Below are 13,590 nucleotides of genomic sequence, written 5' to 3'. Positions count from 1 at the left end.
ACGTGAAGCAGAACCCGTCGAGGAGATGTGCACCGCACAGCGAGAGCGAAATGCATTGACACTACTAGTACAGCGCAGCTCCCTTGACAGTGTTCACCATTACAGAAGTCACACGGCCACATCCTGAGAGAATTTTTAGCACTGACCTCTCCGTATGCGCGCCAGTCCCCTCTCAACATGCGTAGCGTATTTATGGGGAACGAGATCACACAGATATGGAAACAAGCTGCAGCGTGTGACGATCATGACTGGAACTTCCGCATGGTCTGAATCTCGTCGAGAAGGGGTTGGAGCTTGTCATCATCCACCTTGACGAGGCTAAAGGAGGCTGATCAGTATCGGTTGCCTCGGGTTGGAGGAATGCGCCACTTGCCTTGGGATGATACTCTTCGACTCCTCCGCAGTCACCGGACACAAATTGGCAATTTGAGCAATCTCAAACTGCGTAAGGTCGGACTCTCGGCGCAGAGTCCTAAAAATGTGGCCTTATAAGCAAAAGGGGGAGCGAATGACGGTAATTGCGGCTTACTCTCGGATAGCCGCAGCCGCTTCTGGCTTGTCGAATTTCGCGAAGGTCTTCACGTACTCCAGCGTTTTCTTGTACACCCTGTAACAGAATTACAACATGTACCACAGAATATTCAAGAAACATACGAGGTGTCGGGTGCCGCTTTCTCCGACGGCCGATGCTCCAAAAGGTAGCGGACCTCAGAAATGAGCAGACAACCCGCGTTGTTGAACTCTGGGTGGAGCTCAGTTTCGCATGATTCATGAGGGACCAAGAGCAATGTTATTATGTACCGGGTCCTAGCCTGAGAGAGGACGCATCCTCGTCTTCGTGTGCGGGGCGGTGTCGCAGAGACATGGTGGCTGGAGCGGAAGAACGGCGGGTGGTTGTTTGTTGGTATTGTGCAAAAGCTTTGGATTCTAACATGTACAAACAAACGCTAGCGCGCTGCGAACACGGCGCTCGCCGTTGCTCCGGCTCGGCGTGTCGCGGCGTGGCTGTTGCACTCGATACAGATTTACGATCCGGTTCGCAAGACATAATCACCTTGACTTCATCTCTCTTGCCCCTCGAGTTCTTGATTCTGAGGCCAGCAGCTCTAGGAGTCAGGCTAGAGCCTCTCGAATATCTACCTGCATACTCGGGCACCGGGACACGGCGAGATTTACGGCGTAGCTGACAAATCTGGCACCGGATCGCTTTCCCAATCCGTCAGCCTCCCACTCTGCCGGTCGCCGCGCCGTACAAGCTACTGCACTCGACCTCGTTTCTCCCGGACATCGCGCCACCACCTTCAGCTCTACAGCTTTTGCACTGGACGTTGATCGCGACGACCCGTACGAGATGGTCCAGCTATATGGCGCCGCTCAAGGGCACGCAGAACACGGGGAGAGCGTAGATGTCGAGCCGCGGGCGTCGCGCGAGGAAGACGCGCTCCTAGGCACAGAGGCCACCGCGAGGAAGCCGAAGAGGGAGGGGCACGCGACGCTGTCGAGCAGCATAAGCAATTTGGCGAACACGATCATAGGAAGCGGTGAGTCATTCCGTGGTAACAGTTGTTTGTAGCGGATGATTGAGACTGGGTTGATGAATAGGCATGCTCACATTCCCTTTGGTGAGTCGTGCATGTGTATGGCGTGAGGCATCAGCATGAACTTTTCTGCACAGGCCCTGGCATCCGTTGGAATCATACCCGGGATGATCACATGCCTGTTCTCGGGAGGCGTCGCGGCGTTCGGTCTCTATCTGCTCTCCCTATGCGCCGCCAAGGCTCCTCATAGACGAGCCTCATTCTTTGCTGTGGCGGAGCTGACGTTCCCGCGCGCTGCGGTGTTCTTCGATGCTGCCATTGCAATCAAATGTTTCGGTGTCTCCATCAGGTGAGAATACTAAATATCCCTCTGCTTCCATGAGCTGTACTCACACTGGCATATAGCTACCTCATCATTATCAAGTCACTCATGCCTAACGTTGTTGCGGCCCTCTATCATGATCTAACTTCGGCGGAAACAAACCCTCCCGCCTGGATGCTGTCTGGACAGAATTGGATCACTATCCTCATGATACCCTTGATACCCTTGGCTTTCCTTCGGAAGCTAGACAGCCTTAGACATACCAGCTACATCGCACTATTCTCCGTCGGTCAGTGATCCTCCTTACTTCCGCAAGAACGCGTGTGCTCATACCCATTACAGCATATCTGGTGGTTATTGTCGTTGCCTGCTACTTCTTCCCGCTAAAGGGTACACAAGCACCGGGCGAGATACATCTCATACACTTCACTCCGAATTTCGTCTCTACGTTTCCAGTACAGGTCTTTGCCTACACGTGCGCACAGAACGTGAGTGCCATGATCCACGCTGACGGTTTCTTGAAGCTGACACGCTTTGTAGCTCTTCCCTATATTCAACGAGATCTCGTCGAATACGCAGAAGAGGATGAACATCGTCATTGGGTCTTCAATTGGATCAGCAGCTATGATTTACGAGATCATCGCCGTGTTCGGGTATCTGACGTTTGGTTCTAAAGTATGCGCGGCGCATTTTCATGGAAATATATCGCTGACCGCAACTTCTAGGTCGGCGCCAACATCATTGCGATGTACCCGTCCACGTCACTCTTCATAGCCATTGGCCAGCTAGCGATTGCCATCCTCGTCATGTTCTCGTACCCCCTCCAAGTCCATCCCTGCCGAAACTGCCTAGACAAGGTATTCCATGCGGGTCACGTTGCAAGTAAACAAGCCGGCGATGCGGAGGACGAGGAACCCGAGGATGAACACGGCGGCAGCCAAGACATGAGCCCCCTGAAGCACACGTTACTCACTATCGCGATCGTTGCGAGCGGTTTCACCATTGCCTACTTCGTAGACGACCTGCAGATGGGTGCGTTTATAGCCTCTGGCTTCCCTATCTGCCGCTGATACACCTTGTCTGACGTCTATTTTCGCATCGGCCTCTTCTACAGTGCTCTCTTTCGTGGGTTCCACCGGGTCAACCACGATTTCGTTCATCCTGCCTGGACTGTTCTACTGGAAGGTCAGATTCACAACAGAATGTGGCAGGGCACGTCAATATATCGCTGATTATTGTTTCATGAACACAGCTTTCGCATAATGATCCGAATTCGAACAAGACGCTGTCCAGAGCAGCGCTGGGTTTAGCGATCTACGGCATCTTCATCTTCACGTTCTGGTACGTGCGCTTTTGATTCCGTACACGGAACACTGTGCTGACGGCGGCGCGTGCAGTCTGAGCTTCAACATCTATCAAGTGCTGCGTTCGTCGCCGACGGTGCACTGAGCAGCGTTCTTCGCGTCTTGTCATCTAATATGAGCGTCCTTGTAATATATTGACTCCGCTCATGTCTATGTAATTTGTTGTGCTCGACGTGCGAATAGCAACTCATGAAGCTGTCCGTTTTATTGTTGAACAAGATCTCCCCGGTAGCTTCGCGACGAGCAAGAGGACTTCGCGGACCGCGGCGCTTCTGTTCCTGCGAAAAGGACTGACAGGCGCCCATGCACTTTGTAGGCGATGGGCGCCTTCGACGGCAACTCTACACTTACCCTCTGACCTGATGCACCCCGCCTCGTCCTCCACCCACTCTCTCTCATACTCGTCCTTTGCAGCCACAAAAGTACTCGCCTAAGTGACTCGTAATACGGCTGGTGTGTGCTTCTTCTCTTGTCCTCGTGGGGTCGAATCTGGACGCCCAAGTGCGCGAGACACGCCCTCGTACCCGTTCTCCACGCTGAGACTGCGCCTTTCATTTTCTGCTGTCTAGACTCTACCGTGGTATCGAACGCATTCCATAGCCACGCGCAAGATAACCCACTCGATCCTGACGTCCAGATCGGCGATTCCAGGAATGGCGACGACGCCGAGCGATCCAACTACAGCGAGCTCCAGCATGGGCGCGCTCAGCTTGCAGGACGCACCACCCTTTTCCATGAGCCCAACCTCCTCTTATCCTTCCCACGACGATGTGTTGTCTCCATCGTATCCCAGCGTGATGTCGGACGCGCCTGCGCGCGTCTCTCCCCCGCTTGACCCCAACGGGTCATCAGGCGCTCTTCTGGATACCGAGCCGGACGCACAGATACTAGAGGCTCTGCGGGGAAAGGATCGCATATATGTGCTGAAGCTGGGGGAACAAATGGAGGCATTGATCAAGGATCGTAGGTGAGTAGGACATCGGCGCTGCATGCGCCCACAGTCTGCGAGTATCACACGACGGCGCAGCGTCGCTCCCCGTTCATCGCGATTTCCCGCGAGGGGTTGCAGCCGTCTGTCGGGGCATACTCATTACGTCGTGCTCGAGCAAGGGCGATGTGCTAATATATGTTTCTTTCCGCAGAGTGAGAATCGACCTCACACCCTCCACTTCGTACCAGCGGTTACTCGTACATCGATGTTCCGCATATTACAGGCTCTCCCCCGAAGCAGATGCTGCCACAAAGAACATCATCGTTTATTACCGCACAGAGAGTCGGATGTACGTTGCCTTATTGCTGTCGTCGTGGCTCTGTGGCTGATGTATTGCCTTAAGCCCTCCTCGACGTATATGCGAGCTGATTCCGGCGGAGGAGTCGGCACAGCCGACTATCCAAATCATGCGGCGTCCTCGAGGACGTCAATATTCCCAGCCAGGTTCAACCGCGGGCGAGGACGCGGATACCTCCGATGTCGACGCATCAGAAGCCGGTAGCATCGGGAGCCGCGGCCACGTTCCGGGGGCGGCGGGGAAGCGATTCAAGACTATAGAGGAGCGCGAGGCTGCGTACAACGAGGCGCGCTCGAGGATCTTCATGGGTTTTGAGGACAAAGATAAAGAAAAGGAGAAGGACATGAGTGCGAACTCGTCTACCTTCAGTCTGGTGTCGGGCTCGGGCTCGACAAGTGGCGGACGCGGTAGCAGCATCGGGGACCTCGATGACTCGGCCAGCTCTGTTCCCACAGAGAGCGAGTGGTCGGGGCCCGTGACTCGGGACAAGAGGGATAGTCGCAAGGGGGCCGGATCCACGACGTCGTCCAGGTCGATCAGGTCGTCCGGTCCTTCGTTCACCAATGGGTCCAGCAGCTCACGCAACTCGCGGGCCACATCGCCTTCGTTCACCTACCCGACGCTGTATGATCCTGCCACAGCGCCTCCCTTCGATCAGTCGCAGTATGGGAGTATGCCTCCTCCCGCGGGGTACGTCTCCCCTTACGGGTATCCCACGTACACTCCTGGCCAGCCCTTTATGGGGCCGTACTACTATCCCCCGTATAGCTATCCACAGCCACCTACACACCATTCCGAGCCCGCAACCCCTGGAGGCGTAGAGCCGATGTACCCTCAACCGACTCCTTCACAACAACCTGCATACACTCCTCCGTACGTGTGGTCGAACCCGCCGCCCGCTGGCCAACCGCCCATTCATCCCCAGCACCTACACCACGGTCAACCTGGTGCAGTCCCGACTCACCCAGACGTTCATTCGCAAGCACATCCAATGCCGCCCATGCAGAATGTCTCCCAATATCCTCCTTACACCCCTAGCCCGCCGGTATATGGTTATGGCATGCCTGCCTACTACCCTCAACCATACCAACAAGGCGTCCCTATGGCCCCACCACCGTCAATCCCTGGACCTGTCTATCACCATAATCCCGTTCCGGAGCCTATGGGCGCTAACGGCAATCACTCTAACGGGATCGACTTCTCCAGGACATCGTCGCGGAACAGCAACGGTCACGGGAGCATGAACAGCAAACGCGGAGGTGCTCGCGGGCGCGGATCCTGGTCGTATGGGCCTGGCGTGAGTACTAGCGGTTACACTTTCAACTCCCCCAGTGCGATGAATGGCATTGGTGGCAATGATGCGTATGGACCGCGTCTAAGCAGTAACGTTCGAAGAGCTTCGGGCACGTCCAGCAGCGGTGGCAGCGCTGGTGCCCGAACGCCTGCCGATGAAACTGCCTCCACAGCGGTGAGTGTTCGTTCCATCTATCACCCTGTGCTTCATTGCTTGTCATTGCCCGATGTTGATGAGTTCTCGTTGTCTTCTATGCTTCTCTGTTCTATTTTCGCGCGCTCGCTGCGCAGTCGTCGTCAACGACATCCTCCTCTTCCCGGCGGACGTTCACGTCTACATCTACTTCATCAAAGCACCCGCTTCCCGCGCGTCCTGACTGGGCCGTCGGCCTGAAGCCGCAACATCCGCGCCACCACGACTCGTCTCCTGCAAGAATGGGCTCCACGCACCTTCCACAGCCGCATCAATCACAGCCCGTGCTGCAGCCCAACGACTTCCCTCCGCTGTCATCGGGGCCCTCCAATCGCCAACCTGTCGTGGGCGGTGCGTGGACCAATGCATCAACCTCGCGGGTCATGATGCCTGGACCGCAGGGCACCGTCCCTCAGGGAACGGCGCTGGTGCACTACCCTGCGTCGCAGCAGAGCAGCCCGCAGATTCCCGCCTCCAGCGGACGCTTTGACGAGCAGGATCTGTCGTTCGAGCGCCCGCTCTCGAAGAACGCGGACCTCTTCAACCCCAAGGGCGGGCTGCGGAGTGCCGGCGGTGGTGTACCCTCTAACGGTCGCGCCAAGGGTCAAGGAGAGGGAGGGCTTGCCGGGCTCTCCGACAAGCTGGGGGCTCTGGGAATGGAGGACTGCGAGTCTCGTTCGGCCGAGGTCGCTGGCCAGGACAGCTACTTCCCGTCCGTGGTCGCAGGAGAGGTCGCGGGGGGCGTGCCCGCCGGGGAGCCCGCGGCTGCCTCGTCATAACGGGGAACTAGCGGTGCAGCCATTTGCTACGGACGGGTTTGGTCTGCTTTGCGTACTCTCGTCGAGGTGCTGTCGTGTTTGGTTGTGTCAGGCTGATGTGTCATAGTCGTCGTCGCGTCGGGTGGCTGATGTATGTGTGTGGTACGTTATACGCTATACGCTAGCTGCCTTGCTGTGCATTCTCTGTCCGCTCTCTTTGTACGGTGTTGTATTCTCGTATATCTTGAAATCTAAAGTAGGCTCCTTCACCTAATGGGATTTATGTAGGGTACGCAGTGCCTCTTCGGCCGTGGTCTCAAGAAAGGGTTCTGAGATTTGTGCAACAACAGCGAATGCATGATATCATACACACAGATATATCATGATAAACTCTGTAACAGTTTCGTACATTAGTCCACCAACTATGCATCATATCGCCAGAACTACCTGAGGTTTCAGCATGGCGTCAGCAAGGGCGTTGACGCACAAGGAGCTCGGAAGAATTCAGGTAAATACTCACCTTTCTCACTTCGTCCGGGATGGAGCGTAGATCGGAGCCAAGCTTCAGTAGGTCACTGGCAAGCAGTTGACACTGGCTACACCATGCGTTGCCTGTGGTAGTCGCGTCCGCGAAGAGCATTTTCTCCTTTTTGACGGCTGTGCCGGGGCGTGAGCTCGCTCCTTCACATATGGATGCAACGTAGGCGGCCAGCCACAACGATCCGCTCCGGAAGTACTTGGGTCGGAGAAAAAGCAAATCGCCGGAATGTATACGGGTTTCGTTCGATAGACTGGATAGCCTAGTGGGTGATGTCGATGGGGGCGTTGGAGGGCGGGGCGTATTGTCTCCCGGAGCTACCTCGACCGTTTGCCGCCGGACGGGACGGGAACGGTACGCGTACCGTAAAATCCGCACAGCAACGTTTTGGCAGGCGTCACGATACGACAGCAAACGATGGTAGGCCAGCGCCGGACACTGTTCCAACTCCTCGAGGTACGTCGTCTCAATTGGAAGATCAATGGCTTTCCTCGCGGCCGCCCCCGCGCAGTCGTCCAGACCGCGCGTGACGGTGGTAAGATAGGTCCGCAAGGGGGAGGTGCTAGCCAGCGAAAACAGACCGAGCTGAGCGAGCTCATACAGCCCATGCGCGTTGTGCTTGCGCGCGGCGACCATGACATCTGCAAGGACGTGGAGGTCTTGAAAAGGGAGCTGGAAGTCCCCGTTGAGCCTGCAAAAGCTGAAGAGCTGGGCGAGGACGGCGGCTTTCTCTCTAAATACGACCCGGGGCATCGCTGGCACGTCTTCGTCTCCGTCCTCGTCTGACGAAGACAATCCTGCTTTAGTAGCGGCGTCGTGTGCGCGCTCGGCAGCCTGGATTGTCTGGCTAAGCTCCGAGGATGCGTCCGAAAGCAGGTCTTTCCGCACGCGAAACTCGACACCGTCGGATGATCGGCAGATCAGATTTGCGCCAGGCATGTCAGGAAAAGAGGGGGGAGACGGGGGAGAGTCGGGGGGAGCACCTACATCGTCCTGCTCTTCGGATGAGAGGGCGGGCTTCAGCAAGAGAAAGTCCCCACCAACGTTTCCGTGGTTCCGGCGGTATTCCTACTGGCCAGCGGTGATGCCCTCCATGCCGCCGAGGCCTGTGAAGTCGATGTAAGGACTGCGGAGAGACTCCTGTGCCGCATGTCCGGCGAGATCCTCCAGTCCGAGCCGACAGGCGATCGCCCACGCCTGCGGCGGAGAATCGGGGACGATCGCAGACAGTCCGCGAGGACCTTGGTCGGGAGCTCCATCTCGTATTTGATAGCGGCGCGCAGCGCAGACTCCACCTCTCCCGGCGACGCATAGGATTCCGGGTGGACGATGGGGTAGCAGATCCGCAGAAGCGTCTCGATCGTCCGACCGTCCTCCGGGAGCTCCAGTACGGGAGACGACGTCTGCTTCCTCAGCCACGGCTGCGGCGGCGGTGGCGGTGTCTGTGCGAGCATCGTCTGGAGGACGGGGGAGGCCTCCATGAGGATATGCGACCGGACGTGAAACTCGACGAGATCGCAGCTGCGGATCACAACGTCGGCGGAGGGGTTGTCGAAGGGGTGCGGGGCAGTACGAGGTGTAGGAACGGAGGGGAGCTCCCCCGTGCACTCGGGCATGAGAGAGGTGCTTGCATCGCGGTCTGTGGCCATGCCGATGGGCAGTTCGGGGTGAGAGGCGGCACGATGTTCCTCCAGTCAGGCTATATAAGCTGGTCACCACTGGCAATCCCAGGAGAAGGGCATCATGAGACAAGCTGCAGCTGCAGCTCTGGATGCTGCGGTAGACCTGGACATCCGTGAAATGGCAACACCGTTAGCGTGCGCAGTAGGAGATGTCACTGTGATTGTACTCACATGACGTTCGCGCTATATCTAGAATGTATCGTGTGCAGAGCTGTGTTCAAGTATGGTCAGGTTGAAGCAGAGTCAGACGGCTAAGTCAAGATACAACATAAATATATAGAGATACAGGGCGGCCGGTGAGGAGGTTATTGTGTGGTCATATTACATGCACCCCCGGACCCGCCAGAGTTATGCGGACATACTGTATAGCTACATACAAGTGAGTTCGATGCCGGAAATTCATCTACTTCGAGAAATGCTTGAACAAGCCCTTGAACGACTTCAGCCGCGGGCGGCTCCCGTGCCGCGGAGAATTCGGCTCCGAGCTCGTTCCTGGACCAAGGGAGGCAGAGGAGGCCCACGACGCAGACGGACGCTCTTGCCCGCCCTCGTCGCGGTCGCGCAACGTGGACGTCGACGACATGCGCGGCATCTGTGCGAGCTGCTCGGACCGCCTCGCCAGGAGACCTGCAGCGCCGTCATGCGAACTCGTGCTCGACGACGCGTCCGCGGCGTCCGATGACACCGCGCGCCGCGGGGATAGTCGCGGAGAGGAGGGCGGAGACAGGACCGGCAGGCTGCGAGCAGACCCCGGTTCGAGGACAGCCAGCGGGAGATGTGTCCGGTGTTGCGGAGCACGCGATAGGAGGGGTGCGGAGCCCAGCACGACGTCCCCGAACCATTCCGCCTGTTCTGGGGTGGCGAGGACGAGCGCGGCAGGCCGGCGGCGACGAGGGCGGTTGGGTGGGTTCAAGCTCTGGTTCTGGCTGTGGTGCTTCAGCACTGAGACTGGTCGCCGGCTATGGAAGCCTGCGGTCGCGCGCGCGATGGGTGATGTTGAAGACCCTGCGAGGAATTCGGGGGCTCCCTGGTGGCGGATCCGCAGAGGTGAGACTCGGCAGGCATGTTTCATGACGCACGGGACTCACGATCGGTTCGTAGATGTAAAACATCTCCGCCGGCTTCGCCGCGGCGGGGGTAGATCGGCCGCTGCTGGGCGTAGCGTGCGGCGAAGAGGTCTGTCATGTAGCATTAGCGTTTGCGGCGAAGAAGAGCGGCGGCGACGACGTCAACGTCTGCACCCGTCCGCTCGACGCACGAAGCGAAGGTAGAGCACTCACCGAAGCCTGAGCGCCCGCATCCTCGTCTGGGGCGGAAGCCTTCCACTTGCCCTTCTCCGACGTGCCCCACCCGCCGTACTGCTCGACCCACAGCTCTTCCTCCGTGACATCCCCGCTTCCGTCGTCTGAATCTGGGGACCGTACGCTCGGGGTCTCAGATTCTGGCCCGCGCGCTAGGTTCTCCATAGAAGGGTTCGTGACGACGATGCGCGGGACCGATAGGCTTGCCTTCGGGACGCCGCTTCCTGCGGACTTAGCGGGCGCTTCCCTGATCCGGCGGCGGGAGGGCTCGCGCGTACGCCGCTCGTTCGCCACCGCCAACGCCCCAGATCCCATCTGCTTCAGCTCTGCGGCGAGTTGTTCCAGCTGACGGATGGTGTCCTCAGCGTCCTGGGAGATCGGTCTCGTGGCCTTGGACTGTGAAAGGGGTAGGAGCAGCGAGCGGGACCGCAAAGAGGCGTCGGCGACGGGTGACGGGGAGCGTGACGGGAATGGGATGGGGGGAAGAGCCTTATCTGGAGGGGGCGACATATTGGGAAGAGAACGCTGTGAGGCTGAGGTCACTACGCGCGCGGGCGGCGCAGGCTCGGCCGGAGCAGAGGCTGTAGCGGAGACATGAACCTTGTCTGTATCTGCGAGCTGTGCTGGGGGCGGGGGCGAGGTCGATGTAGTCCTGCTCGGTCGCTCGGAAACACTGGTGCCAATGCTGAACGTCCTCTTCTGCCTCGGTGGGGGTGTTGACGGGCCGTTGCGCGAGATCGCAGTCGGCGAGTGGTGGAGGAAGTATGAAGGAGGGCCATGCCTCTGCTGGAGAAGAAAGGGTGGCGAAGACTCTGAGACCCGTAGGCGTGCGGGAGGGGACAGCGTCATGGTCGTAGTGGTAGTCGTGGTGGTCATGACGAGGGAGGACGGGGTGTTGGAGACGAGAGACAGGTGGTCACCGAGGGAAAAGGCGGAGGTAGAAGAAGGGGCAGAAGACACCCGTGTTGAATGGCGGCGCGGTTTCGGAAGAACTCCCGGTGTCTGCAGTGAATGTTTCGAAGGGGGACAAGCGACAGCAGCACTGGCACGCCGCAGACGTATATCATTCAGGTCAGACGGGGTGCGAGGCTGTCGAGGGCCGGTCGGCCTTGCTTTTATGCTCGGTCTGATATTAGGTTGCGGAGCGGCAGGCTCGCAGGGCAGGCCGGTCGGGGGAACGGGCAGCATGAGGGCGAGGGTGCCGGTCATGGCGGCGAGGATATGAGTGCCTCGCGCGCCGGGATGAGATCGAAGTGGGGGGATGAGGCACAAGGAACGGGCGGTACAGCCGTGCAGTTCCCAGTGCACGAGTGCCGGTTTAGCTGCGCATGCCCGTGCATGCACGGTGGGAACTATCAGGGCGCAGAAGGACGATCATCAAAGAACGCAGCCCTGGACAGAGAAGATAGATTGCGGACGTCCATCCGTCAGCCGCGCTACAGGGGGTGAAGACTATGCAGCTGCCAGCAGGCGGCATCGAGCAGGGCTGGTGCGGACCTGGTCGTGTGGGGCGCAATCAAACATCTTTGGCAATGAGCATCATGCAGGTCGCGAACACGACGAGGCCAATGCCACTGAGAACGGCGAGATGGGTCCTGCATAGGAATACAGGATGAACTACAAGAAGGTACTCGTAACTGGGAAGACTCACTGGCTTGCCCGCAAGAAGCCACGCTGTGCGTTCATATCTGCGTATCCTTGCCAATATTCCCAGACGCCCGCAGCTATGGCCGCGACGGCTGCTATGACTTCTATAATTGCAGTGGCCAGACCCGTCTTCGACGCGGGTGTCTGCGCGGATCCTGGGTCGCTGGGGATAGGCAGACGAGTATGGAGAAGAAGCGACGAGGAGAGGAGGGACAGCAGCACAGCCAGACGGAGATGGGACAATAGGTTACGCTCGAGCATAGCAAAGTCTCTGCCGGCGCTGCCAACGATCTCCTGTTCTTTCGGCATCTCGTAGTGGATATGTGGGGGAGCACAAAGTGGGAGGTGAACAGGAGTCGGAGGCTCCAGAGCGTCGGCGGCGGGCGCTGCCTCCAAGTTTCTGTGCGGCGCCTACGCGGCTTCTTACCCGACACCCTCATTACATACTTGCACCGGTCCCCCAACGTCTGTGCGGCTCTGGAACGGCTCTACTGGCTCGAAAAATATGTTATTGGACGTAAAGAAGGCGGATACGTCGGTAGGACTCTACTAAACCTGTCCAAATGACTCGTATCTCATTTAAACATACTTATTTAGCAGAACTTTGAGCTGCGGTAGGCCGCCGTAAAACCTCCGCCATGCGTACTGTATAACAGCGTTCCGTTCTGCAGCAGGTGCACGAGGCCACAACGTGCGTCCCGGGAGAGGATCGATACGGTGCACTGTAGAGTCGCGGTCCGCGGAGACCACTGCAGCACGCGTCAGGCAGCATAGCTGATATGAGACCGCGCAAGCGCAGATCTGCCTCCTCATCCTCCTGCTTGGCCTCCTCACTACATTGCATCCAGCTTCTCGAGCATGTCGCTGCATTCGGCCGATTCTCATACTCCTAAGGCCGACGATGGTTCTTCACAAGAGTCCCTCTCCCGAAGCCGCTTCGCACCGCACCCATTCGACAAGCCCTGTGCGGACATCGTCCTACGCACCTGCGATCGCGTAGACTTCCGGGTTCGTCGCCACATTCTCATCGAAGCCTCGCCGGTGTTCGATAGCATGTTCCTACTCCCGCAACCTCAAGCGGACGCCGAGTCTCCGCACGCACCCATCGTCGATCTCGCCGAGGACAGCGGGACGATCGAGACGCTTCTCCGCATCTGCTACCCTATTAGAAACCCTCCCCTCGGCCAGCCCCTGGATGCGATAGAGACCATGCTCCGCGCCGCGATGAAGTACGAGATGGAATCTCCCGTCTCTGTTCTGACAGACCACCTCCTGACCCTTGCGGAGCGCATGCCGTTGGCGGTGTGGGCGGTCGCCTGCCGTCTGCATCTAGAAGACGTTGCCAAACTCGCCGCCCAGCAATTGCGGAATGTGCCATCACTTGACTTCAATAGTCTCAGTGGAATGAACGGCATCTGCGCTGGCGACTACTTCCGTTTGCGCGAGTTCCATCGCACCCCTCGCTCCTCCGGCGACATGCAGCTCCCGTTCCTTTCGCCTCCTGAGGCATCGCGCAACACAGAAACTGACGACTCGCTCCATGTATGGCCCCCGGTCCCTTTCCCAGACGATCAGCCTCCCACCGTCATATGTCGATCCTCCGACGGAATGGAGTTCGGGGTACACAAGGACGTGCTCTGCGCCATCTCGAGTAGATTCCTGGAT

At 58.2% G+C, this 13,590-nt stretch overlaps 7 protein-coding genes across 7 annotated transcripts; 3 read left to right on the top strand and 4 right to left on the bottom strand.

Moving 5' to 3' along the window:
* Nucleotides 1-78: 78 nt before the first annotated feature.
* TRAVEDRAFT_71888 (RNA polymerase II) lies at nt 79-876 on the bottom strand. Its single transcript, XM_008040382.1, has 5 exons — nt 802-876; nt 655-742; nt 530-607; nt 374-472; nt 79-318 (listed from the first exon to the last, which is right to left on the bottom strand). The coding sequence occupies exons 1-5, from the start codon at nt 863-865 to the stop codon at nt 243-245; spliced, it is 405 nt and encodes a 134-aa protein (XP_008038573.1). The 5' UTR covers nt 866-876; the 3' UTR covers nt 79-242.
* A 253-nt stretch (nt 877-1,129) lies between these two features.
* TRAVEDRAFT_167661 (uncharacterized protein) lies at nt 1,130-3,311 on the top strand (the record flags this gene model as incomplete). The annotated part of the gene is made up of 10 exons (XM_008040381.1): nt 1,130-1,541; nt 1,603-1,622; nt 1,676-1,887; nt 1,944-2,149; nt 2,203-2,348; nt 2,401-2,535; nt 2,586-2,892; nt 2,975-3,045; nt 3,113-3,201; nt 3,258-3,311. Exons 1-10 carry the CDS (start codon nt 1,352-1,354, stop codon nt 3,307-3,309), a joined length of 1,428 nt encoding a protein of 475 aa, XP_008038572.1. The 5' UTR covers nt 1,130-1,351.
* Nucleotides 3,312-4,021: 710 nt separating this feature from the next.
* On the top strand, nt 4,022-6,778 carry TRAVEDRAFT_123861 (uncharacterized protein; the record flags this gene model as incomplete). Its single annotated transcript, XM_008040380.1, has 4 exons — nt 4,022-4,191; nt 4,367-4,504; nt 4,559-5,981; nt 6,098-6,778. 4 exons carry the CDS (start codon nt 4,022-4,024, stop codon nt 6,776-6,778), a joined length of 2,412 nt encoding a protein of 803 aa, XP_008038571.1.
* Nucleotides 6,779-7,655: 877 nt separating this feature from the next.
* On the bottom strand, nt 7,656-8,854 carry TRAVEDRAFT_92087 (uncharacterized protein; the record flags this gene model as incomplete). Its single annotated transcript, XM_008040379.1, has 2 exons — nt 7,656-7,889; nt 8,537-8,854. Coding segments are annotated over 2 exons (552 nt in total), but the record flags the coding sequence as incomplete, so codon positions are not given.
* A 438-nt stretch (nt 8,855-9,292) lies between these two features.
* TRAVEDRAFT_71885 (uncharacterized protein) lies at nt 9,293-11,487 on the bottom strand (the record flags this gene model as incomplete). The annotated part of the gene is made up of 3 exons (XM_008040378.1): nt 9,293-10,004; nt 10,066-10,155; nt 10,258-11,487. 3 exons carry the CDS (start codon nt 11,485-11,487, stop codon nt 9,381-9,383), a joined length of 1,944 nt encoding a protein of 647 aa, XP_008038569.1. The 3' UTR covers nt 9,293-9,380.
* Nucleotides 11,488-11,536: 49 nt separating this feature from the next.
* Nucleotides 11,537-12,238, bottom strand: TRAVEDRAFT_148271 (uncharacterized protein). The gene is made up of 2 exons (XM_008040377.1): nt 11,930-12,238; nt 11,537-11,873 (listed from the first exon to the last, which is right to left on the bottom strand). Exons 1-2 carry the CDS (start codon nt 12,232-12,234, stop codon nt 11,795-11,797), a joined length of 384 nt encoding a protein of 127 aa, XP_008038568.1. The 5' UTR covers nt 12,235-12,238; the 3' UTR covers nt 11,537-11,794.
* Nucleotides 12,239-12,783: 545 nt separating this feature from the next.
* TRAVEDRAFT_124691 (uncharacterized protein) lies at nt 12,784-13,281 on the top strand (the record flags this gene model as incomplete). Its single annotated transcript, XM_008040376.1, has 1 exon — nt 12,784-13,281. A coding segment is annotated over one exon (498 nt), but the record flags the coding sequence as incomplete, so codon positions are not given.
* Nucleotides 13,282-13,590: the final 309 nt, after the last annotated feature.

This window comes from Trametes versicolor (assembly GCF_000271585.1).
Source record: "Trametes versicolor FP-101664 SS1 unplaced genomic scaffold TRAVEscaffold_6, whole genome shotgun sequence".
NCBI lineage: Eukaryota > Fungi > Basidiomycota > Agaricomycetes > Polyporales > Polyporaceae > Trametes > Trametes versicolor.
Note: the sequence above shows the minus strand (reverse complement) of the source record. Positions and strands in the feature narration are given on the sequence as shown.